The 27,919-nt window shown below is 39.7% G+C and overlaps 1 protein-coding gene across 2 annotated transcripts; it reads right to left on the bottom strand.

The window, feature by feature from the left end:
* Positions 1–89: 89 nt before the first annotated feature.
* Positions 90–27,487, bottom strand: LOC112115966 (plasminogen activator inhibitor 1 RNA-binding protein). Of its 2 annotated transcripts, none has more exons than XM_026655847.1 (10): positions 26,981–27,487; positions 22,251–22,413; positions 21,185–21,325; positions 20,974–21,069; positions 19,714–19,788; positions 12,239–12,416; positions 8,451–8,498; positions 5,827–6,000; positions 4,285–4,323; positions 90–3,054 (listed from the first exon to the last, which is right to left on the bottom strand). In XM_026655847.1, exons 1-10 carry the CDS (start codon positions 27,369–27,371, stop codon positions 2,998–3,000), a joined length of 1,362 nt encoding a protein of 453 aa, XP_026511632.1. In that variant the 5' UTR covers positions 27,372–27,487; the 3' UTR covers positions 90–2,997. The 2 variants fall into 2 exon arrangements, with proteins under 2 accessions (XP_026511632.1, XP_026511633.1); XM_026655848.1 differs by having other exon boundaries at positions 20,974–21,045.
* Between the last annotated feature and the right edge of the window lie 432 nt (positions 27,488–27,919).

The raw sequence follows: 27,919 nt of genomic DNA, 5'->3' as shown, positions 1-27,919 counted from the left end.
ATACAAATCAATGTCATTGGGCAAAAGGTATTGGGTCAAATGACAGTAATCTCTTCTCTTTGAAAGTAACAGGTGCAGACACCATATCCACAAAAAAAGGCTTATCATCCTTGTTTAATTTTCCTTAAAATAGTTTATGCCCTTTTCCATGAGGCCAACACTTGTATTTATCTATCAATCTTAATATTTTCTATCAGGATCAATGGTATTCAGGTTATAAGATGAACTTTCATGCTCAATCCTTTGAATTAGTACAATCATAAGCCAATCTGTATTGTGATTCTGTCCATTTCCCTCCATAAACATTGAGTGAACTTTTCTGTTCTGACCCAGCTTTTTTAAATATGAACAAGCTCTGGTCATAGCATGGCAGCATGATGAGCAAGCAAGAGGACAAGACAAGTTACTGAAGAGAAGCTCATCAACAGCAAATATTGGAACTACTCAATGGAGGGAGACATTTACCCAAAGCAAAGTCCATTGCTGGCAATGGATATGCCAGGGCACTACCACCATAAGATTTAGAACACTTGGGACAGAAACTAGAAGAGACGCCTGAACCTAAATGGATTCTTATGTCTGTTTTCAGGACATTTTTAAAAAGAGCATGAAAATAAACCTTTATGTCAGTTAACACCCACTAATATTAGAGAGAGATAACTTCACAGTTTTAGTTCTTGACATAAATGGACTAAAAGAGGCAAATTTACATCTATCAGAACAGCAGATGGACCAACTTTATGTACAGGCTGTCTTTAAAAGGTGTATTATACCTGACATGTTATTCAAGGTATTGCTCTATACTCTGATATGCAAAGAGGCAGACAACTTCTGTGACAATGTCGGGGTAGCAAGGCTCAAAATGCTCGACTGGCACAGGAGTAGTCTGGATAAAGAGTTAAGATTCATGGTGGAGAGCACAAATATATAGTTTGGGTGGAAGGGGTTCTATTACAGCAAAAGCTTTTCAATTAAGGTGATTCTGGAAATCAAGCTATTTGCACAGTTGTATTCCTAATTGACAGATGCCATTATAACCTTCAACACATTCCATGGTGTGGAATGTGCAATTACAAAGGGAACACAAGTAATTAATGAAGATTTACCTCTTGGTGCCAGGAACTGGAATACCCCAATGCTAAGCACCTGTGTAAAACATGTTTAGTGTCTGATCCAGGAACAAAAAATGTTACTATCCACTGTTTGGAAAAATGTACTCCTTCACAGAGCCAACTATTTTAAATTGATAAGTGAGTGCACTACAAGAGTCTAATCCAATGGTATTAACATTTGTTTAAATCAGCACAAGTGTGTATTGGGGTTTTTTGGGTAGAAAATAGTTTAGATAAAGCAAGCCAGCTAAACAGCAAAAGTTTCATATCCAAAGGTTTCCAATATTTTTTGCCTGTCCTATACAGCTTTTAAAAAAATAGGGCATTACCATTTGTTTTCTATCTACCTGGTTAAGAAACTACAAATATTTTAAAGCTGCTCTAAGAATAAAACATTAAATAAAATGAGCAACCTGTTTCTAGTCTCCTAACAAATGCTGCAGACAAAAGAAAAAACCTAAGAAATCTTTTTTTATTAGTCATTCTCTCAAGTCCTTTCATATTTGGAAAGTGGTAATGTTCCTGTTCACAGGGATTAAATTAACCTAGAAGGAATTTCTACAGGGCGTAGCGGGTCTTCTTACAATCACCCTCTGAAAAACATTTATTTGTCAGCGAGTAATCAGAGACCAAAGGGTGAAGAAATGGAGCAAAAATTCAGAACAAAATTTAGAGCAAAAGGTAAGGTTTTTTTGGTTTGTATCCCATGCAGACCACAGATGTCTCCTATTGAAGAGATTTGTTCTCTGACTTAAATGAGTCAAATATTCTCCTCCCAGACCTAGATGGTGTCCTTTGTTTTCCTCTTCAGAACAAGAATTGCAGCTAATGGAACAGTGTGTAAATACATCAGATGGTGATGTATTTATATAAACATACTGCACTGCCAAAATTCCATAGTCCAAATGAAATTTAAATAGACTGTATTAGAAATAGATGATGCTCCCTTTCCCACCTCCCAGTCCTGTAGAACAGAAAGAATTAGAATTGCCCCAGTCTAGAGGATACTTTCCCAAAGAATAATATTAAGTAGGATAAACAATGTTTACCAATAAAGTATCTAGTTTTGTTGAAAGGAGAAAGGAATAAAGGTAAAAAGAGTGAGTGAAAGGTGTAATATAATTTTAAAAAACTTTTTAGACCAATCATCTGCACATCACTGCTGGATCAATATGCAGGTACTTGACCAAAAACCAATGTGCTTTGACTATTTTTCAAGTATTTGATATCAACTTTGTATAAAGATTCTGCATACACAACAAACTACCAAAGATAGATGAAAAATGACTGTTTTTCCAAGTCTGAAATTAAGTATTAAAAACTAAATTAAAGTATTCCAGAATAGTATTCCACATGGTACTAACATGGTACTAACAATTTGCCAAATTAAATTCTACGTATCCCAACTGACCATGGGTTGATAAAAATCTGCTAAGTAGGTATTAAAGGAAACAGAAATAGTGTGCAATATTTAAAAACCAGTTTGTAGTTTGGAGAAAACGTCTAAAATCCCGAATTAAAAAACACAAATGAAGTGAAAGCTTTAACTGGTACACACTGTTCACACCTATATTTCAAGTTTGGAAACGCATATTTTCAAGCAGCAATACAAAAAAGTATCCATGAAGAATGCATAATCTCTGAAAAAATTATGAAAACATCCCTGCTACCATTACATTTCTAAATACAAAACTGACTACCATATTGTTGCTTCTGTGTAGCGAGAGAAGTTCATTTTCAAAACAGATAAAATTCAGTCTTTAGGTGTGAATGGTATGAATGACAGTCTCATTTTTAAATTTCTTAGTTGTTTAGGATCCTTAAGCATGCAAGCCTCGTAGAGGAGGGCCCAGCGAGGGGGCAGAGGTGGCTTATGACATCCAGTTTAGGACAGAGCTGGGAAAGCCTCTGGGTCATCTACATCAGGAGCAGAAGCACTTGACTGAAAGAAAAACATATTATAGAAATTAACTGGAGAACCACAAAGTTTTTAATCTTTACACTTTTCGTCTTTTTTAATGTTATGCATAATGATACACTTGTGTCTAGCAAGTTGGAAGCTTAAAGTTAAGAAAATGGCTAAAATGCCAAACAATGGGTTTTCAAAGTAGTATATAAAACAGTCAAAATAAATTTACTGAAATTTCCTATGATTTTTTCCACAGTAAATCACACTGTCAGATCTCTCACACTAACATTTTACTGCTGCTACTCCACTATTCAGTTATCCATTTTGGGCATCACTATAGTTATAGTACATCTATCTCATAGTGCCATGTGTTTTTCAAAAGGTATAAAACAAGTGTGTGTGTGTGTGTGTATATATATATATATATGTATGTATGTATGCATGCGCGCGCATATGGCTGATCCCATTCTATTAGAAGTACAGCCTTAGACATGAACCAAGTGACAACCTGTGATGTGGCCATATATTGACACAAATTCTAAGTCTTGTCATGGCATGAAGGGATGGGTCACAACAGTGTTGTTGACTGTATAGTTTTTATTCATAGATGAAAATGTAAATATTTTGTCACTTTAAAATCTGTAACTGTTTATGCCAACACAGAGATATACAATAGAACTGGGGAAAAATAAGTTTCTTGGGAATTCACAGAATTTAAATAAGACTAGTTTTTGAGGAATAGAGTTCTGTTAAACCCAAGTCTGAGTTCAAGTGGAAACCTGTGCTAACATATACTAGAGTTGAAATACACCAAGCAACAATTGGCAAGCTAAAGCTGAACTAAAGAGTCCCTTAAGCACATCTTCAACCATCTTTTATGAAGGTTGCTATGCTGCATCTGAATAAGGATGCAATGATTAAATTAGGAATGAAGAGGCTTCAACCTCAACCCAATGTTCCAAAAATCCAAACTGCAATTGCAAGAAAGAAGGAATTTCAAACAAACAGAAAGGGCAGAAATGCCAAAATCCAAATATACACCCCCCCCCCCACACACACACACCCCTCCATCGCTGGGAGTATGGACATCAGTGGGGCAAGGATCTGCTATGCCAGGTCTCTAGCCCTCCCGTTTTTCCATTCCATCAAAACTAAAAAGATAAGCCATAAAAGCCAATCCATGCAGAAACCAATTGTCTCCACAATAGACTAGCCTAATTCAAAGGTAAAATAAACAAAACACTATCATTGTAAATCACCAACCTGATTGGGTGTGTGGATCACGTCAAACTCCTTCACCAACTGGAAGGAAACACACAAAGTCAACACAAAATAGCTGCAAGATCTGAAAGCCTTCAAGAATGCCATCACAAAAACAGTCAAAGAAATTAGGTGTCATACTGGAGTACCAAGTTAGAACAAGAAATACCTGGATTTTGGGCATGATTCTAAGGAAAGAAAACCCAATTCAACAGCATTTGTAGCATCATTTCCCAACTACTAAATCTAAACATCCAAGTGAGCTAATGCAGAAGAGAAAAGAAAACCAGATTTCTGTGAGTGTTGCAAGTGAGCAAGGTATTTTGAATAAGGAGTGACTACAAGCTGGCCTACATTTGAAAAATTACACCAGTGCTGCAACTAAATAAATTTAAAAGGTGCAAACCTCTAGCATAGATGCACTTAAATTGGTTAAATGACCAACTAAACTTGCTCATACTGTATCTATAGCAGGGATGATTTGCTTTAGGGTTACACTGGTACAGTTCTTCTAATGCAGACAAGCCCTAGGTGCTTTCGCTTTCTAGTGAGAGAGAGAATTGTTGCAGAAACCAGGAAAATAGAAACTACTAAAGCGGTAATGACGGAAGTCTACCGAGGACAAGAAAAGGTAGAGGGAATTAAGAAGTATTTTAAGTGAAAACATGAAGACCTGGTTTCTACAGTCTGCTACCTTTGCATACTTTTCTAGAGGAAAATTTACATCTTCTGGAACATGTCTGAGTCAATGGAAAAAATGCAACCATAAACTGTGAGTTGTGTGTCAGGGATAATATAGACAATTAGAGATGACAAAGCATTCCTAGGCACCGTGTAACCTATAATGACACCTGAAAGAATTTTTTCACTTCAAGGTCCCAGAAGCAAAGACAAGGTTTTCATCTCGAGGCCAAAAGACCAAAAACATCAAGACACTTGACCACGGCCTTGGACAGACCAAGAGACTACCTACACTTGACCAGAGCTAACATTTGAGAGTCAATTTTGCCAATAATGAAAACATTGCCAAGTTACATCCTTAAGTTCTAGTAGAAAAACTAGTTTACCTGAAACTTACAGGGATACATGCTAATTGTGCAGTTTAAGTACCTCAAAAGTGCTGATTATGTGTTTCCTAGCTGTGACAAGCTCTTTCTCCGCTCCAACAGGAGGAGGAAGGATGGACTACTAAAACAATGATCTCTATAAAAAGAATACACATATCACAGATTCCTAGGCCAGAATGGACCACTGATCATCTAGTCTGGCCTCCCGTACAACACAGGCCACAGAACTTCCCAAAAATAATTCCTAGAAAATATCTTTTAGAAAAACACCCAATCTTGATTGAAAATTTGTCAGTGATGGAAAATTCACCACACCCCTTGGTAAACTGTTGCAGTGGTTAACTACTCATGTTAAAAATAATGGCTTATCTAAAAATGGCAGAGATTTCTGGAAAAGCTTTATGATCTATTAACCCAATTTGCTGGGAAAGAGACTGTTAAAAAGAAAATAATTTGTGGATCTAAGCAGATTACTTACCTTGTCAGTTCTGCTTCCACGCCCGGGCCTTCCACCACGCCCCCGGCCACCTCTACCGCCTCTGCCACCACGTCCGGGGCGACCAAGGTCTCCAAAATTGATCTCCAGCTGGGACGTAATATCATTTGCTGGTTTACGGAAGTGATGATCCATTACAGAGTCTTCAGCATGAGCCTAAAATTAAAACGAAAGCATGCACCACACCACTTAAAAAAAAATTCCGATTTAAGGCCCTGCTCTTACAATCACTTAGCTATGAGCTTAGCTTTACGCAAGTACATAAGTATGCTAGGTTCAGAGTCTAAGATTAAGAAACCAGCAGGTTCTTCTCCTTATGAGAAATAGATCAACTTTGTTTGAATAATACAGAAATTCCACTAACATACAAGCTAGCATACAGCAAAGGAAACATTTGCCAAAAGAACTTTAAATGGAACACACTGGGCTATTCCTAGATCTTTCTTGTATTCCATTACAGGAACAAGAGCTGATTTAGCTTTTCTGAAAACAGAACTGAAAGAATTTACTTAGCATCCATATCTTTCTCACTAAGAACAATAAAAAGGCAATACTGAATCTCATTTTCTATTGTTCTCTCTTTCCTCTTCCAGGACTCCTGCTAGTTCTATATTTCAATTGTTATTCATTGAGTGTCGATAACCTTTGCATATTTAACATGACTGCTTTTTAACTTTCTCTATTTGCATATCCCTCTGCACTATCTAAACCCAAGAAAAAAAGTTTTATAGTACTTCACCCACCATACCATTGCCCCAAATGGCCAATGGATTAGATGTACGCACGATATACTGCAACCATGATGGCAGCGAACATACCATGCTTAAAAAAGAACAAATTGGTATCATGAGCTATAGTGAAAATTACACAAGAGCCCTCACCTTGTGCCATATTAGTGCATACTTAAAAAAAAATCTTCTGGAGCTAGTTGGCCCCCAAGGTATTCAGCATTTATTGTGTTGAGGAATCCTAAGGACCAGTACCAAAATGTATATTGGCAAGTCAGTAAGGCTGGGGGTGTTATTAACAAACACATGCATAATACAATTAATCATTAAAAAACAAAAAACAAAACCAGTGGGAAGTCTAGAAAACTATATCAACATTACAAAGCCATTTACATGCATCTTTTTTGAGCTGGCTTCCTAAAATGTACTTACTTCTGGTAGGCTATTAAGTTTTCAGTTACAGTATTAGTTTTATCAAACGAGTTAGCTTATTCAAAACCAGATTTTATCAGAATAAAGAGCCATAAATAGCAATTGTCAGTTAACATTAAATGATTTAATTTAATTTCAAAGAGAACATAATCCCCCCCTTTTTCGCTGAAGTTAAAATAAATGTTTGTTGACTTCAGACCGATTATTTTCTACTATGATTGGGGGGGGAGGGGGGTAGGAGATGATTCAACTATTGCAATAAATACACATTATGGCTTGAACAACCAGAGGCTGCATAACAGATCAGAAAATGAATCTATTTTTAGTAAACTGGGTAGCACATAAAAGCCCCACCATGAGGATCATGGAAGGCCTCACTGTGATAGGCTCTATACAAACATATATGAAGATACTGTCCCTGCTCAAAAGAACTTATGATCTAATTTAAGACAAACTAACAAAAGAGTAAAAAAACAGGAGGGAAATGAGGGCAATAGTAATAAGAACATATGATTACACCGGCACATTTTATGCATGGCTTGATGTTTCCACCTCATTTTGAAAGCTATTCTAAGTATGAACGAACAAACAGCAATTCTCTCTGGCACTATCTCGCCATTATCAGCTGATGATTTCCTGTAGGCATCACGGCAGAAGTGGGTCTTGAGGTGGGTTGTGAAAAATAACTTTATGGACTATCTCAGGATGGTGGCTTCTGTGTATAAGGCGTGGTATGAAAAAAGTAAGAGGGACTTATGAAAGAAGCAGACACTTAGGAAGCAAAGGGTTGTAATTTTGTGGGGAGCAAACATTCTAGTTATGTATGACCGTTTCATGATACACAGCAAGGCACCAGGCATGGACAGAAGAGTTATATACCATATATTATATGCTCTATTGTTATTAATTTCCTTGCATATGTTTTCATATAATGATTAGCTGATTAAGGAGGTCACATCAAAACATACCGGATATACTCATTCATAAGCCGAATATTTTTGGTAAAATGTGACGCATCAAAGAGCAGGGATCGGCTTATAAACAGGTCGACACCAAAATTTGATGATTTTAAACTCTATGAAATCATGAATTGAGTATCTAATACATTGTCTTTTTTTTTTTTTTTACACCGGAAGCGTCTGCAGGGATGGAGCCCCTCAGCTCCCATTGGCTGGGAACGGCAAACCGCGGACACTGGGAGCTGAAGGGCTCTGTGCCTGTGAATGCTCCAGGTAAACAAAACGTCCAGGCCCGCTAGCGGCTTAAATTTTGGCTCCTGGCCCATTAGGGTGCCAACCCCTGAAATATAGGGTTGGCTTATGAAAGGGACATACAGTTTTTGCTATTTTTACGTAACCATCTTGGGGGGTAGGCTTATAAACGAACGGGCTAATGAATGAGTATATACGATAAATATCACTAATTACAGCTATAAAGGATTGGTACCTCATTAGACTCCAGCGGACTCCCCGGCATTTCTGTCATCCCCTTTGTCTGATGCAAGTTGTGTGTCCACACCAAAGGTATAAAAACAAAAAGGAAGAAATGAGACTCCATTACATACAGAAATACCAGACACTAAGGTTAAGTGAACCCGCTGAATACATACGCCACTGAGTACATGAAACAACAAAAGGCTACACAAGTACCCACAAAGAGAAAAAGACTGCGTACAATTGCAGATTCATGGAGTGACGTATCTTGATTCAACAGTGGTCAAATTTAAAATACCACAACTGCAAACCCAGTGAGGAAACAAAGATGCAAATTCACATCTCAGGTTCTCAGCCACCACACTGAGTTGTACAGTATAAGAACCTAAGCTGGTATATTAAAGTATTGCTCATCCGGTAAAAAAATATCTACACATAGTCTGGATTTGTGGGTCACTGTTCCAACTGTAAGGCTGATATAAGAAATCTTGTGTTTTTCACAAAGGGTCATAAAAAAAAAAGAACCAGAAAAAGTTTACAAAGAGGACTTACAGTTTTCTGAATTTTCAAAGATCTCAGGTATTTTCCAACAAACAATTTAAAGCTTTTACAGGTACCTCCCACCACACTATATCTCTCACTATGAAAATTAGGACAGGCAAGAAAGCTTGGAAGCATAGCAAACAATCTGTATAGCAAACATGTATGATATGGACTGATTTGCCAGCAAGTCTTTCGCCACTAAAATTATTTAAACCTGAAACTTTAAATCCTTTTTACAATGCCATTTACATTTTGATTTTTCAGCTATGTCAACAGAATTTGTGTATGACTCAGTAAAACAAATCTGAAGGGCAACATTTGAGATTTGTTTTATGTCACACAATCCAATTTAATGTGTACGTGGAAAGGGTTTTATTGAATTTGGATCAAGATTCCCAAAATTCAACAGATCTCATCTTAAATCTAACAATGAGAGTCACTTTTGAGTGAATTTTACTAGACAACCACCGGTTTTTTTACTGTTTCATGGAAAATCTGAAAAGGATAAAACAGCTAGATAAATGCTTGGCTGTAACTCCTTGAAACAGCAAACAAGAAAATTGAGGTTGGTATGGGGGGCAATTCTTTCATGACTTTAAGGCAGATGGCGAGCACTGGACACTTAAGTCCTCTATCCTTAGAGACTCAGGGTGGCACTTGCCCACCAATTATCTCAAAACGTATTTGAAGGGTTGAAAATTGTTCCATCACCAAGCCCATTCAATGCCTGATTACTCTGTTGAGACTATCAATTGAGGCACACTGTGATCATCTGTATTGTCCACAACAGTCCAGAAGGACCTGGACTGAAACCTCAAACATATATATATATATATACACACAAGCCAAACCACTATTGCATGGCAACTTTTGATTGCTATCGATCAGAGCAAGGTTTGCACCAGTGGCCTAAATGTGAATTATTCCATATCACATCATCAGATTTCATGCTTTCATGGTTGATCAGGTGGTATGAAAGAAGGAGGAATGGAAATAGCCGCAAATATCGATTTCTGGATTCTGTTTGACAACTTTTGGATTATTGTACTCCTCAATCCGTTGGTAGAGAGCTCATGCAACTGCTATTCTGGACTTCTATGTTATGAAAAGCTCCCTTTCCATATTTAGCTAATAAAAATGTACCTCCCTTCTTTGAATCAGTGACAAATCAATACGGATGGGGAGAGGCGTTTGTTGAGCTGAAATACTGAGAGTCTTTATATAAATTTTTAAAAATTAAAAATTGCAACTCCAGAAAATAAGACAGTTACTAATTAAGATAAAAGATATGGTATGTATATACCTTTGCATGTGCTCAACAGTATTGCCGCAGTATTTTATCCTTATTTTATTTTTAGAGGAGACAATAAAATTCAAGTCTCCTTGGCCAGATACCAAACTGATCTGGTTTAGAGAAAAAGGTTCCAGACTGTCTGCATGACTTCAAGAGCCGCTAAACTTCCAAAATAATATTAGATTGTCTTAACACACAAACATATAGGTAAATAAAAAATCAATTATCTAACGGCAATTAGAAAATTCTCTCTCTCTGAAAGAATTATATGGTCTATATGCCTTGGAAGTCAGTTTTTCCTAGTATAATCTCATCATTCTCCACTTCGCCTTTCTAGCAAGAGCTGGGTCTTATAGAAACAAATTAACCCAGGAAATTATTTTTTTTATTTTTGTTACTGTAGCATCTAGGAGCCCAAGTGATGGATCAGAACCTCGCTGTGCTGGGCAGTATATAAACACAGAACAAAAAGAGACAGTCACTGCCCCAGCTTACAACTTACTTCCCCCATAAAATACGGACTCCCAATGATGTCATTCCAAAATAATTCACTCTTCTGAAAAGCCGTTTATTTCTATACTGCGAGGCAAAATTTAAACTAAAAAATAAAAACCTGTCTTTTCTACTGATGCCATGCACATTCAAGTGTTTTTATTGACAAATTTTAAATATTCTTTAGTTTAAGTAAAATGGCAAGTACTGAGTCTGTAACAGCACACAGATCTAAGCACTTATATAGCCACAATCACAGTATTATCCAAGTACTGCCTAGTCTCAGAATGTACTCTTCAACAAGAGGCTAGTATTAGTACCCTCATTTTATAGACGACGAACTGCGGCCAGAGTGCTCATCTATCCATACATGTAGTTTAAATTCTATGAAAAATAAATTGGGTATGTATACTTAACAAGAGTGACAGATGTAAAAAGTTGAGAGCATCAATTTATCCAATTAGAAAAACTAAGGAGAGTAATTACAATTTACTGGCTTAGTGGGAGTCAGTGCAAACTACGGAACAAAGTTCTAGATCCTTGGCTTGTCACAGACCACGTCACTCATCCTTTTTTGAAGCTAATATTTAAAACAAAGACCAACTAAAAAGCCCCTTAATGACTGTTTGCAAAGCTGTTTTAAACCACTGGCTAGTCCGCATTACAAAACGATGCCGTTTAAGTTTCAGGAGAGGAAGCAAATTCAAAGGAATTTGCATCTGTGAAGCTTCTAACACCAGTGTGCGAGGTCCGATAATCTGCTAGATATTGTGGGGATTGGATACTGTGATTCTTCACAACACTGGATTGCCCTGTTTCTGGTTCATAAAACAGTTACTAGAATGAACATTACAGAAAAATAGCAAGTTTCTTTAATTTAATATTCTTTACAGGCGCTCTAGGTAGCACTGCAAAACATCAGGATACTGACATTATGAAATTAGATGTTACAGACAGGGCCTATATGTTCAGACACGTTTGTACAGGGCCTACTACAATGAGCTCGTATCCTGACTGAGACCTTTGGGCATGACAGTAACAATAAAAAATTACTGAATGTATTATTTGATACTTGATCAAATGCCTTTCAAAGTTTAAGCTATAATTTGTTTAAATGCACTTGCATGTTGATAAGGTATGGTTTTATTTTAAATGCTCAAAAAGAACTTCCTTATGAACCTATCAAAACTGCAGTACCTCTCCAGAGTTTTAACACACTACTTTTGTAGATAAAAAAATAATACCCACTAAGCTAAAAAGAGACAGCCCAGTAGCCGAAACTGACTGCACTAAACGGTTTTATTTATGCTGCTTAAAAATTTTAGTAGCAAAGCACCCTATTCCTGCTTTTAAACAGCAATTTTATTGCCATAATCTTCACGTCAAGAAATAAAATCTGCACGTCAAACAGTAAATATATTTTAACAGCATGAGATCTAGGCACTTTGGAATACCATTAAGTTTTACTTTACCTCCTCACTCTTTGACTTATGGAGAACAAATCCTTTTTTCCATTGCCCATCAGCACCCTCATTTGGTTTACGGATGTTGAATTCAACTTTTGCACGATCCTTATTCTGAATAGCTTTCCATTCATCCAGGGTCATTTCTTTTGGGCCTTCTTCCTTAACCTCTTCCACCTCATTCTCTCTGAATGAAATTCATTTTTATTATGATTACTTAATTTCTATTCATTAATATTTTAAATAACTATGCATAGCAAATCCAAAAACAGTGCATCAGTATCAGAATATAGGGGAATTCATTGTGTCAAAGATTTAGTAGTAGTTATTAGGATACAGAGTAGAAAATCTTCAGAACTCTGCCCTACAGAAAGGGTGTGTTGCTTTTCAAAAGTAAGATGGGATGTCCACCCTAACCAACAAATAAAAACTCAGCAACAGCAGAGCAAAGTGCCTCTGAACAACAAAATGGGAGTATAGCACAGTAAACAGTTTCAAGTTAGTAAGGCCCAATGTATTCCTATACCCACATTAATGCTATTTTTCACAGCAAATGAGATTTTTACCTTTTGCCATGGAATCAGTTTTTCAGATGTCCCCTAGCAGATGATGAAAATAAGACTGGGATGGCAAGCAAATTAAGTGAGGGACACTATCATATACTGTTCTCAGTCTTGGCAATTTTTCAAATACGTATTTTAATAATTGTTTCTTCATTCAATTTCTAATCTTAAAATGCACAAAATGGTTTACACCTCCACCAGATCACAGTTATAGTCTCACCTGCCTTGAAACAATAATAGGAATCAGATCTTAAGTTGTTTACAAAGTATTGCAGTTTCACTCACTAAGTGTCTCTGATCTCTGCCAAAAAAAACCCCTATTTTGTATCTTTTAAATACTCGGTCACTGTGTTCAGTAACAGATTGTGCTCTAATTACCCATACTGAGAACACAATGCTGTACCTATTTCACCTAGTATGTTTATATAGGGCAAATGATACCACTAACATTCAGTATTTACATTTCATTGGACTTCTTGGGAGAACAGTGTGCATAGGCATATGTAAAATACTATAAAAGCATCAACTAAATGAGAAAGTTTCTTGTTATTTAGTAACCTTAATTTTTGGTGTGATAATGGAAAGGTATTTTTTTTAATGTTAAACAAAGACTCAGACTTAAGTACTCAGCTGAAACAGTTCAGCTGTTTCAAAGAACAAGGTTATGGAAAATATGTTTGGCCATGTTTAAAAAATTGTTTTCAGCTACTTTGCTAAGAAGCTCTACTATTCCATGCTTTGGAGGAAGGATCTGAAATTTGGCAAGGAGGATTACCCAGGTTTCAGGATGCCTTTTGCCATCTCTGAAAATTTGCTCCGATGTGGAAAGATATAAGCCTCCAAAAATATCTCAGTTTGCACATGTTCAGCAAAGACACAGCTCCTGAGACCAGACTGCATGTGCCATCCCCAAAGAGCAACTAAGCATGCTGCCTCTAGGGGCACTGGAACTAAAAAACAGGAATGTCTGCCTTGCACCCTCAATACTACCCCCTCCTGGTGCCCACGCAGCATGGATGGAAAAGGAAGAAGGTCAAATGCAGAAGAGGATGATAAGAGAAGTGATGCTTGGCAGATAGGAAAAAAGTATAGGGAAGATGACTAGAGGCAACAAGGAGTAGCAGGGAAGGGGACAGGAGCAGAAGTGGCAGGTAGATGCTGGGGGGGATCAAGGGCAAAAGGGTCTGTAACCACTAAAGCACACTCTCTTAGGGCATGCTTACATCAACTTAACTATGTAAGCGTACACACCACAGTGTTCCTCCTGCCACCGTAACTTGCCTGCTACACCAACCTAGTAAATCCACCTCGACAAGAGGCATACAGCTTAGGTTGATGTAGTTTGGGTGATGCAGCATCTGTAACTGTCTGCCGCAGGGAGTGGGGAGCTGAGAGCCCTGGCAGTAGCTGGCCTCCAACTGGGAGCTCCATGGGGAGTTGAGAACCTGGGTAGCAGCCAAGCTTCCGGCTTGAAGCTTGGCACCGAGCCGAGAGCCCAGGCTCTCAGCCCCCCACACTGCCCCTCTTCAGTCAGTGCAAGCACTCCTAATGAGGACACACACCACACACAGAAGGACGGCAGCGTGGACATGAAAAACTGCAGTAAATACTGCAGTGCTGTAAGTCGACCTAACGTAGGGTTGACTTAACTTTGTAGTGTAGATGTGCCTTTAGAGAACCTAGAATTGATTTAATTATTCCTGAGTGAACTTTCTGAAACCAACTAGCGAAGTGTCTCCCCATCTCCTTCTAATGGCAGGTACACAACCTTCTTCCATTACCACAGTTACTCTATTAGCTCAAGCAGTAGAGGACTACTGTGAATTTAAAGATCCCAACCTGCTGATGACCCACAGGCAGGGTTATCAATATAGTTCCACATGATTTTTTTCTTTCAAGTTTTAAACTTAAAAAAAAAAAAAAAACACTTAAGAAATTGCATCCAGAAATCATGTTAAAAGAACATTAACGTCACAAAGTCAAGCACTCAAAAAGTTAGGAAATTCCAAAATTAAGTTTGCTTGTACAGCATTAGCCCCTCTCGTGCATATGCATTATGATACTGTCTTTAATTACATGATCACATATTTTCCCCCATATGACCCAGCCTCATTCAACACAGGATGAACAGCACTCACTGATAAGGAAGCTATTCAATATTTCTTTTTTATCTTCATCCAAACCCGGTACTGAAAACAGTATCATTAATTTCTTCTGGGCCCTTTCTATAGTGCTTATGATAATATATTGCTTTACAAACATGAATAATTTTATCTTCACAACACTCATGTGAAGTGAGGTAAGCATTATATCCATTGAGAAAGAGATTAAAGCCAAAATTGTCAGAAATGTAAACTAATTTTGGGCATCAAATTTTAATTTAATTTTTTATTTTAATGTATTACCTCATTTACATTTAAGGCCTGTTTTTTCATATTACTTAGTTTTTTATAGCACTTTATACATTCAAAGGAGAGCCCCCATTTACAACAGTTGCAGTTGTAAGTGCTCACAATTGCTGCAACTCAGACACTGGGTGTCTCATGGGGTAACCAGAAAATGAGAAACCTAGAACTGCCTATGAAAATTTTTGTTTACACGATTTGCCCAGAGTCATATAATTCCTCTCTGGCATAGGCAGGGATAGAACCTATCTTTCCAGGGTGGCTTTCAACTGTATTAACCACATCCTTTCTCTACCTGCAGTTCCATGCCTCATTCACTGTACATCTTCCAACTTCCACTACAAACAAGGTAGGGGTCCTTACAGACAACTACAACCCCCTGATTCATCCCCCAGAGCACAGTCTGTCCTGTGCATGAAGCAAAGGTCGTGTGCTCTTGTAATTAAGGACTGTTTCATAATGCATACTCACAAGAGCACCAAATTAAGGTTCCACAGGCAGCCTTAATTCTGGCATTTTCTAATTTTGAGAGCTTGATTTTGCAACCTTAATGTTCTTTTAGTGTAGGTTTTTTGGATGTAATACATACTGCCATTGAATCAAGACAGCTTTGCACCTCATAAATAAAATACACAACAAGAGACTAGTCTCTTCCTCCAGCACTGGAAAATTCTCTAGCAATACAAAAAGCTACAGTAAGTCACTGCACTGGCCTTTTCTAACAAATACCAGTAGGTCATGATGTGCCTACTGGTATTAAACAGGTTTAAAACAAATACAAGGAAGTTCTTCTTCACGCAGCGCACAGTCAACTTGTGGAACGCCTTACCTGAGGACGTTGTAAAGGCTAGGACTATAACAGCGTTTAAAAGAGAACTGGATAAATTCATGGTGGTTAAGTCCATTAATGGCTATTAGCCAGGATGGGTAAGGAATGGTGTCCCTAGCCTCTGTTTGTCAGAGGATGGAGATGGATGGCAGAAGAGAGATCACCTGATCATTGCCTGTTAGGTTCACTCCCTCTGGGGCACCTGGCATTGGCCACTGTCAGTAGACAATATACTGGGCTACATGGACCTTTGGTCTGACCCGGTACGACCGTTCTTATGCCTAAAGAGGGACTTTAGAAGTTATTAGCGGTCAAGACAGAATTTTCTCAATTCAAGTATATTCCTCTCCTGTTAGTTCATGCTACACTGAAATAATCAGTTGTGGCATATCATACGGCCATAGTGGCTTCAATATGAGATCAATCAGAAGGAGAAAATTGAATTCAAAGGTCTTTACTTACAACTAAAGGAATAAACAAAATAATACATTAGCAGCAAATTAGTTTGGATTTGTTTAGTTTTGCCTCCCTAGTCTCCATTTCCAACAAGAAGTTTACCAAATACCTCATTCTAAAGTTTTAAAAATCTCAGAGAGCTTTCTATAAACCTCTCTCATTAAAATTATTTACCCCTTGTTAATTTGATAGTTTAAAGAACATTAAGGAAAATAATGTTGAAGTGTATGATCATGCTTCCAGAGTGCTGAACAAACATTTAAAATAAATCGAACGTAAATGAGTTCAGTGTAAACTCCAAGATATATATAGCTCTGTACAAACAGAAGCCCTATTTACGTGAGAACACATCAGTCCCCACTTACCCACATCATTTCCATTTTCATCCAGTTATCTTATGCTCCCACTCAAGCCTGTTTGACCAACCACCTCTTATCTTCTTTGCATAATTCCCAGTTTCCATGCTACTTTCTATGCTGTCTCAGGTGGTGGGGGCAGCCTCCCAATGGATAATTTCCCTTCCAATCTGTTCCATGAAGCTTATGTAAACTAACATCCACAGTTAACTTTACTGTCCAATGCCTGAGTTACCTTTTACCTATTTTTCCCCATTTGGCTAAGGACGTCCCTTCTGTTGGCATTCTGCATATTTTACTAATGGAAAGTGTCTACATGCTATTTAAACAGATTACAAATTGCTATTCCAAATTTAGGGTGAAATTCTATGTAAACCACCCCATGGTTCAATAGAAACACATCCTAATTCAATAAGAACACTAATAAATGTGTGTACTGCTCTTTGAAAATGTACAGCAGTGTCTGAGCTTGCAAACTTATTTTTTTATTTTCTATCCCACCCATCTTTTACCTAAACTTGACCAAATTAAAATTACTAGACTTCTTTCTCCTACTTTAGCATTCTATACTCCAGATCTGCTTCAAAGGTACCTAAGCTACTCCATGCTGCAGGGGAAACCTGATTTCCACTAAATGCAGCTCACCTGAGATTCACACTAGTATGCTACTCAGACGCATGCTAGAATAGGATATTACTCCAATAACTTCCAGGAGAAGCAAAAATTGTTTGATCAACTGTTAAGCATATTTAATATTAGTAATATTAGTCTGTTTTGGTTTGTAACACTTCATTTTTAACACAAGCTTTAATAATGACAAACTAAGCTTCTAACACGTCCAGCAAAATATGCTTAACATTACAGCTATTGAAATTAGTGGTTTTAGTTTAACATAATTGTTTTCCTATAAAGTATATATTGAATGCAATTCTGGGAGGCAAATGCAAGACTTCCATGTGATTCACACTGTAAAAATGATCTTCAACATGAACCAAACTGTTTAAACAGCTGTAACAAGTAGAAATGGACTCAGTACCAAAACTCCGATTACGTCAATGTAATTATTTTAAATAAATCTATCAATAATATGTTTATCATACTAGTGCTCTCAACGCTGATTTTTCCAAAACTGTGTTCTGACTTACTAGTTGAGCATTTTGGGTGATGTCAAGAGCTACTTTTGGGTAAAGAACAAAATGTTAACATTTAAAAGGTATTACTATTAAAGCCACAAACAGAAGCATGCAGTTTTTCATCCACCCAACTTCACATCAAATGTTTCAGAGATGATCTGTTTTAAGGAACATTTTTATATTAACAACTGATTTATCATTTTGGGTAGTGGGAATCTAGTGCATCATATACTCAATTCTGCAGCACTGTGGAAAATGTAGTTATCTGTAAACCCTCCCTGTTGGGTGGATCCCTACTCTAACCTTGAGTAAGTCTCCCTTCCACAGCAGATTTTTGTGTTACTGTTTTGTTGTTTTAGGGGCCAAATCTCAAAACACCAGCATGCAGCAAGTGGTTAGACTGAGCCAGAAATCCCTGGAAATGCATCACATACACTCGCCTCAGGCTCTGGAGGACCAATCAAGATGTTCCATATCCTGAGCACTTCCCTGCCATCCCTAGTGCACGGGAAATCTGCTGGTGGATCCACTGACCCCACTTCTGCTCACCTACATACTAGAAGGTGGGGATCTTCACCACAACAGAGATGCATGGGACATGGGGCAAACTGCACTTCTGCTGTACCGGAGTCTTCCCCAGCCTTACAGGGGCAAAATTTGGCCTTTAATACTCAATTTAGGAATGGACAAGGACACTTGATAATTTCCTGTTCTGTTCATTCCCTCTGGGGCACCTGGCATTGACCACTATCGGAAGACAGGATACTGGGCTAGATGGACCTTTGGTCTGACTGTTCTTATCTAAATTTCCTCACTGAATAATAAAACTTTGCCCTCCTCTTTATGACTATCCCCAAAGTCATTAATGAGAAAACTGACTGGTACTACATCCCTTATTAGAATTTTCTCAGACAAATGTATACTCCGAGTTACCCTCTAATCCAGTTGTCATTTCTTAAGAGAAAGTCACATGGAATTGTATCACGTGCCATACTAAAATTGACAAACTACATTTCATTCATCTACTACATTTATTATCTTATCAAAGTTTCACATTACGTTTTCATGAACCCCAGGTCCCACTACTGATTATCTTGTTTCCTATATAGCCACTTGCTTTTATTCAACCAATCCAACAGGTGTTAAAAAAATCACTGATTTCCAATTCTCTGGTTCCCTCTTTCTTTGAGGGTTAAGTTAAATTAAATTAAAAGTAGTCAAGTTATCTGCAAATAACACATACACACGGCAACAGAACTGGGGAGACATGCAATATTTTCAGAAGTTTGGCCATCATCAATACAACTATTTTGGAAACCCAAAAGTAAAAAGAAGTGCTGCCTACCAACTATCTCTTCCTGCGTAGTTACTCTGCTCAGATGTGGCTGGGTAGCTTTCAAGTTTTTTTGTTTTGATTTGAAGATCTTATTTTGGAAGCATATTAAAACTATAATTTAACAGATTACTAGCAAAATAAATCTGAAGGTGGCCTAGTAGTTGATGAACCATTAACATGTAAACATCTAGAAATAAAGGTAGTTTAGAACATGCCCCTCTTCTCCCCAGTCTTTCAACAGTACTGTGACCATTTACATATCTGTGGAAGAAATACCAATGGTCCCATGGGTAACAGCTCATGCCAATGGCACCATGGCCAAAGAACCCAAGAAACTAAAAAGTAAAATAGTTAAAAAATGGTATGTGAAGCAATTGAAGAAAGTTGTAAAAAAGATAGTACTCACTTATTCTCAGAATCAGCAGGTGGGTGTTCCTCTCCTTCTGGTGTTTCCTCAGTCACGTTTGACTGATCCAAATCACTGCAATTAAGAGATTTTTCTTCAAACCACCACCTAACTGTTTAAAACTACTAAGATGTTACTGAATCTCTAACTCAGACTCACTTAATAGTCATGAGTAAGGCTACGTTTTAGTCACAGGTATTTTTAGTAAGGCATGGACAGGTCACGGGCAGTAAACAAATTCACGGCCTGTGACCTGTCCATGACTTTTACTATATACCCCTGACTAAAACTTGGGGAGAGGTGGGAAGGTGCAATTCGGGAGGGAGGCCCTGGGGGGCTGGTTCCCCTACCCTGCTCCTGGGAAGCAGGGACCCCAGCTTCTAGCTCCACCTGCTGCCTCCACTCCACCTCAAGCCTTGATTCTGCAGCTCCCAGTGGCTGGGAACTGTGGCCAATGGAAGCTGCAAGGGCGGTGCCTGCAGGAGCTGAGGGAAAGGAGTTGCTGTCGCCCTTCCGGGGAGCGCCCCCTCACCCCCCCAAAGGCAAGCAACCCCCAACCTCTATCCCCAGCCCTGGAACCCCCACACACCCAAACTCCTGCTGCTGGGGGACGGGGGGCCCCCAAGACTGCCCCAGCAGCAGCTGGCGCACCTGGCCAAGACACACCAGACGCTGCAGAAGTCACGGAGGTCATGGAATCCATGTCAAACACAGAGCCTTAGTCATGAAGTTGAGCTTTTCTCACTATTTCATGAAAAACGTGAGTCTCTTTATAGATTTAAGAAGACCAATTGCTGCAGTTTTCTGGGCAATTTTCCCAAGACTTGTATTGCTCTTAGTATCAATCCCCAATACTTCAAGTGCCCTGCCTCTTTCTCAAATGTAAAACTGACCCAGGCATTAAACTGAGGACTAGAAAGACAACGAAGCCCTTGAAAAAGTGTAGATGTAAAATGATGCAAAGTGACAATCACTGCTTTTCAAAAAGTGGAAAAGAAAAACATCTTAGAGTCAACCTCAAATGTTACTAGCAAATTATTAGGTAACCTTGCGCTTGTCAAGTGTTAATAAGGTTTCAAAACCGATTTTAAGAAAACAAAGTAATGCTGTTTCCACTAACACTGGAGACTTAAAAACTCCCACCAAAAAATACAAATTCTAGAGAGGCAAATACTTTTTTTATATTTTATAAATAGTGGAAACTGGGGACCTGTTTACATTTTTCTAATTTAAAATTTCAAGAAATTACGGATTACTAACGTTAGCTCATCTTTGACGGTTCCCCAGTTGTGTGATCCGCTGCCACCACGTTTATCCTCATGCTTTAGGCCACTGAAATGGGAATGTGAGAGAACACTAACAAAACTGAGTTAACATAATAGTGTCTGGATACAGAAATTCAAAGGCAAATGAAGATTTGTATTCTATTAAAGGCTAAAGAAAAACACAATAGGAAGAGTTTAAGACTTACGATCTATCACTTCCACTATGTCTGTCAAATTCACGCTTGCCACGGGAGTCAAAGCCATCTCCTCTGCCCATTCCACGTCCACCACGTCCACCTCTTCCGCCTGGACCACCACGACCACGCACAAGTCGGTCAATAACGGGTCTATCATAGAACAGAGGCCATTAAATTTTACATTTCCAAAATGTAAAGCACAGCTCACAGAGCCTTTCAATATATTTGTTTTTAAACTCTATGCTGTATATCGTTAGTCGAATATAAACATCCATTTAGGCATACTATGATCTAATTACTATATGAAAAAATAGCACTTTAAATGCAGCCTGAGTTCTAAAATCCTGAAACAATGCTTTAGAAGTCAACTGCATACCTTATTTCATCTAATAATCAACCATATTTTTGCAAGCAATACAATAAATATCACAAGAACCACATATTCTCTTTAATAATGGCCATTCTCCCCCAGCTTATTTCTTTAAAAAGTAATGATGTTTTCATTATGGTACAATTGCTTAAAAATTATAATACCTGGTGGCACTATATTTAAAACACACAATTTTGGAATTCACATAACTTAGGCCTTGTCTACACACAAGTTGCATTGGTCTAACTAAAATCAGTTTGAAAACCTCTAATTAAACTGACAGAATCCCCTGTATGGCTTAAAACTTGATCTATAGGTTTAGCTTTTGACTGTAAATTGAATAACTGTAAATTGACATAAGCTAAACTGATTTAGACCTATAAGAGAGTCAGAACAGAGTTCTGCACAAGTTCAAAAAAAAAAACCACCTTTAGTTAAAATCAGTTCAACTGTGTCTTTAGACTAGACCTTGGGTCCACCGTAATCTGGATCAAGTATATAAACAAAATCATGCAATAACGATAAAGATCGTTATTCTACTTTGCATGATAACTTCATCAGAAAAGATTTGTAAACAAAATTAAGATACCAATATTCTGATCCAACCAGCTCAAAGATTTTATTAATTTTGTACACCAGTAGAGGGAAATAAGAGTACTGACCCAAATCATCACAAAGATTGTTTGCAAGATGAAAAAGTCTTACTTATCCACAGAAAATTCCCCTCCTTCACCCTTCTCTTCAGCAGGTTTATCGAATCGGCGTTCACGAGGCGGTCGTCTCTCCTGTCTCCTCTCAATAGGCTTGCCTTCACCCTGAGGCTGCTGCTGCTGCTGCTGATCAGGCCGTCTGCCAATTCGTCTTATACCTAAAATAGTAGATAATCTGCATCAGCAAATTACTGAGCAACCAAGAAATTGTGACTCTACCAGCACAAAAGCAAGACACAATACAGTGTTAACATTTAGGTTTTACTTCCAATCTCCTGATGGCCAGGGGTTTGGGAGGATTTCCTTTTACAAGTAATGTTTTGTCCTTTTACTACCACAATGTAGCAGCTCGTGGCTTTTTTTTTTTTATTGGCTCCTGGCAAGCAGGGGCAAGGGGTGTCAAGAGAGTCGGGTGCACAGCAGGCCCACCACAGTCCCAGACTGCAAGAGATCTAGTCACATAGAGTGTTGGGGTTCTTAGGGATTGGCTCGTTTTGGCCTTGTTTTGAAATGGGATTAGCTTGATTTTTGGCTTATTGTGAAAGTCACGGTGCTTATTTATCACATGAAAGTTGGCAACTCTGCTTCAGATGTGCCACATTAAAGAAAGTCAGCATCTGCATCAGATGCACTAGAGCTCTGCTCTGATGTGTGGATGGATGAAAGTGCCTTACATCACCTTTCTGCTCCATCCTCACTCATCCTAGGACTGGTAAAGTGGCTGGAGATTGCCAGGGCCCCCTGTGCTCTAACCAAGCATCCTCCTACCCCAGATATTGTTTGTTATTTGTATTACTTTGCTGCCTAGGCGCTCTACTCATAGACAGAGACCCCACTGTGATATACAATGGATAAACTTTTCCCTCTGCCTACCAAATGGTGTAGAACCAGCTATTCTGGCTCTGTGACAGCAAAGGATTCACCCAAACCATTATAAACTTTAGGAACACTTTGTGCCACCAGCATAAGTTATTTTCTCCCTGCAGAAGCTCACTTTCCCCACTCCCATTTGCAGGTCACTTTTAAAGGGACATTACACCAGTTTTTCACTGTGGGATGTCTGGAGGACTCTAAATGGACAATTGTATGGTACTGTTCTTTTAGAAAAAGTTAGCTTACTGCTCTTTAGAATGAAAACAGTCAGTTCACCAGAGCAAATTTGTTATAAGCTCGTTTCCCACTCTGCCATTATCTTCCATAACAAGCCACATCATTTCAAAGCAACAGAAACAGCTTGATTTCTCTGTTTCTCTCCTGAACACATTCTAGTTAAGAGAATTTTAGATATTTCATTTCCCCATTTTACACTACTACGGTTATTTTCATGAAAAAGGAACCTTTGTTTATTGGTATTAATATCCTCCTGCTGTTCACTCCTTATGTGGAACTAAGTTAATTGATATAATCAAAACTATATTATGTCATAAAGACCATTATGACTTCGTAAGTTATGATCAGAAGGGACAAAAGAACTCAAAGAAAAAGCAACCCTGCTTTTATGCAAATCTCTTTTGTATTGCAAAGTTCAGAATGCTAAAAATATTCAAAAGCTGGTTTAAAACAAAACAAAAAACATTTCAATGAAACATCAGCTGCTTTAACATAAAATCAAAACAAGCAGGAAAACAATGTATATCAACATTAGAAAAAAAGCAACACATCCACTGAAACTGTAAAAAAAAAAGATTAAAAAATTATGATTCAGCTATGAAAACAATAGCCATATTCCCCATGAACCTACTGTTTTGTGGGCTCTTATTCATAAGAGTCAAGCCATGTTGTCTTTGATCCCAAATTTAAAACTGCCAAATTTCAATCTCTATAATAAGCCAACCGCCTGCAGAAAAAGCAATGCTATATTTGGGTGGAGCTATAAGAACTAGCACATTTGTAATGATATCCAAGCCAAACACACACAAATGAACAATAACTTCCTTACCCTACAAACATGTTTTCAAGACCCAAAACTCTTGCTAAATAATCCTTTTCCATATGAAAAGATGGAAGTTAAACTCACTGAGATTTACTTTAATAGAACTCTTTGGAGGAAAGGAAGTATTATCCCAATTTTACAGATGCACAGGTGAGGCAAAGAGAAATTAAGTGACTGGTCTCAGGCCGTATAGGACATGTGTTGCAGAACCTGGAATTGAACTTAGATCTCAAAAGTCCAAGTCAAGTGCTTTCAGCACAAAAATCCTCATTTCTAGCAGCCTTTTTTATGAGTTCCTGAAGGTGCAGTTCTTCAGCTCTTATATTTTGAGACTAATATATTGGAGAGGCAGTTTTGACAATGTTATGCCTATTTATGACTGGCATTTGTATTTACACAGGTACCAATATACAAATTTATCCTAGCATATAAAATTAAGAATACCATTAAAAGTGAAATAAAACATTTGTGTTCTATAGAAAATCAGGCATGCTTACAATCATGAGTGAATTTTTCCTTAATACAACATGCCAAGTTTAAAACTCCCTCTACCTTTATTATTCCAGTGAATGGACTTGCCCCTGTTGGTCAGGAAGAAACAAAAGTAAGTCAGGCCCTTTTAATATGATAGTTGTCTTAAGGGTCAAAATCTTACTGTTCTGTAGCTTTAATCAGGAGTATTACCCACATTTAAAAATCTATTTCATAAGGGAAGACAGAGCAAATTTATGATAGCTGGTCTTCCAAAAAAAGCTACCAGGTTAGTAACTGTCAGTTGGTATTTTCTAAACCTGTTATTCCACTGCTCAGAATTACTTAGTATTTCCTTGGTTAAAGTGACATATTTTGGAAAAGCTATTCTCGCACTTACCAAAAGTTCAAAAAAAGCACCCGGAGACAATATTGCAATATACTTTTTCTTAAAAAGAAATGCAATGTGTTAATCTTTAGTACTGTAATTATTTCTACTCTTCTGTAGGTAGTAAGATTTTTAAGAGCTCATTTAGTTTTGGTTAAGTCGTAATTAACTTATTAGTTTGCCAAATAGTTCTTTATCCAAATATTACCAAACACTTTCAATGCACTCAAAAATTATATGATGAGAATTACAAATTTAGGCCACAATCTTTCAATCATGCATGTGCTGAAGTTTATGTACATAAATAGCTCTCAATCACTGTCCTGGCAAGTATCTTCCCTCCCTATGCCTCAGTTTCGACATCTGTAAAACAGGGATAATGATACTGATTTCCTTCCTAAAGTGCTTTGAGATCTAATGATGAAATGTGCCATATTATCTGCCAATGAACTATACACATGCTTAAAATTAAGCATTTATTTGCAGGATCAACCCATAAAAACGTAAATCAAAGACATTAATTTTAATGTCACTATATTTTCGTATTCCTTCACTTGTTCATAAGAAAAATTAAACTTTATTACAGTCCATAAAAATGTTTACCATACACTCATAAATAAATGTAACTTCAATAGTAACGCATCTGAAAGACAATGTACTTTTATTACTAATCTCAATCCAAATTCAAATTATTCTTAAAAAAACCAAAACAGTATTTCAGAATGAATCTGAAAGGCTATGAACTAATACTGAAAAGAACCCAGAAGAAGAGTGTTACATTTACTATTAAATGGGACATGTCCTTAGAGATGCAATTTAGGCTTAATAGACGATTATTAATCAGTCTCTAAATCATATTCCCAAATGTTTCCTTACTCATGCCTCTCTTGCCAGTTCGGTGAGTACCCCACTTCAACAATGAAAATTTTACCACAACTGGGTCCAAACATACAAAAATAAAGACATCAGATGCACCACAAATTAAACGGCTCCATTTTGAGCTTCCCAGCCGGTGGAAGGCGGCGGCAGATAGCTTCGGCTACTGCGTTATGGGAAGGGGATCGACAACATACTGAAAACGCACGTGGCTCAGGTATAATTAGCTCAGCTTCACTAACACTAACACGCGGCTACCGTGCTTTGAAAAGTGATGCAACTCCCTTTGGAAAAACAGACTCGACTGATAATTTTCCGTCCCAACACTTTAAGCGTGCCGGGCCTCCCCGACACGCGGCTGCCATCCCACCCAGACCCGTATCGTCAACAGGGTCATCCAGGCTGTCGGTGCAATGCTCCGGGGCCACAAGTACTGGGTAACATACAAGCACCAGCAGGTCCTACTCAATCCTCTTTCCTAACCCTGCATAGTTGGGTCACCACAAGCCTCCTCCATCCATCCCCAGCAACTAACCTGGTTAGAGCGCCTTCGGTCCACCTCCTCACCCCCACTTAGATGCAGCCCCCTCCTTCCCAACAAGCATGTGCGACAGGCCTCACTTCCCCCCACGTGGGTAGAGAAGCAGCGGCCACGGCCTGCAACTACCCCACCCCGCCACCCCCAGGAGCAGGTGGTGTCTCTATGGGGATCGAGCAGGGGCTGGCCCACCTGGGGCTTTAGAGGCTCCAATGTTCAGCCTGTGCTGCCAGGCCGCCGGCCGCGTGTGGGGGTGACGGGCTGTCACCCAGGGGCGGCAGCTCTCCCTCACTAGGCCGGGAGGGGGACGCGCCGCTTCTAGCGGCACAGCTGCAGGCCCAAGGGGGCTTAAAGACTCTCAACCCTGCATCGGGGGGTACAGCCTCCCGCCCCACACCAGGGCCGGGAGAGCTACCGCATGTCTCGCGCCTGAAACTCCCCCCGCTCCGGTCCCGCCGCCCTGGCGTATTTGGGCGCGGGCCGCATGGGCCGCCTCCCCCGCCCGCCGTCCCCGCTCACCTTCCTTCCTAAGCGGCGCGGCGGGCTGCCCGCTGCCCTCCTCCCTGCGGTCGCCGGCGCCCCCGGGCGAGGCAGCGAAGGGGGGCAGCGGGTTCTTGCGCTCTTTCTGTGACTCCCTGCGCAGCTGCTTGGCCGCGCTGCTGCTGCCGCCGCCTCCCCCAGCCTGGCCCGAGCCCCCGCTGCCGACCCCGCCAGAGGAGTTGGCCTGGGCCGCCTGCCCGCTGCGGGCCCCGCCGCCGCCGCCCCCTTGGCTCCCGCCGCCGCCGCCGCTCTCCTTCCTCCGGCTCTCGGCCGCCCGCAGCACCTCGAAGGGGTCCGACTCGTCGTCAAAGAGCTGGTCAAAGCGGTTGGTGACGACGCAGCCGAACCCTTCTTGCAGGTGTCCGGGCATGATGGGCCCCTCTCGGCGGGATCCTCCTCCGATGCTGCCCAGGCCCCAGCCCCCTGCTCGCGATACCACACAAGATGGCCGGCCCCAAAGAGACCCGCTTCTCTTCCGGCGCCAGGAACAGCCGGGGTTTGCCGCGCGCAAAGCATCGCGGGAGCTGGAGGCGGCCGACCGCGACGGGAGCTCTCGCGCTTGGAGGGGCGGGACTACAATTCCCAGGATGCAGCGCAGCACCCGCGTGCGTTGGGGGTGGGGGGGTGAACGCGCGCTGGTGTGTGGCGAAAGGAGACCAACGCGGAGCTGGAGCGGGGGGCCGGCCGGACACCTGTCTCGCGCAGGCCCAGCCCCGCACGGCTCCAACGGCTCCGCAACAGGGCCACCCACGTGGGCAAGGCTAGCAACCGCCGTGGGCCAGGCCTCCCCTTCCCTCAGCGACTAGCACTGTGCTTCTGCTGGCGGGGCAGCAAGGTGCTGCTGCGAGGGAAACAAGGCCCCGCACAAGCCCAGCCTCCCTGTTGCTGCAGCCAGCACCGTTATTCATAGTTGGCTCC

This window comes from Terrapene carolina, unplaced genomic scaffold (assembly GCF_002925995.2).
Source record: "Terrapene carolina triunguis isolate 2854851 unplaced genomic scaffold, T_m_triunguis-2.0 Scaffold211, whole genome shotgun sequence".
Classification (NCBI taxonomy): Eukaryota; Metazoa; Chordata; order Testudines; family Emydidae; genus Terrapene; species Terrapene triunguis.
This window is presented reverse-complemented; position numbering and strand designations above follow the sequence as displayed.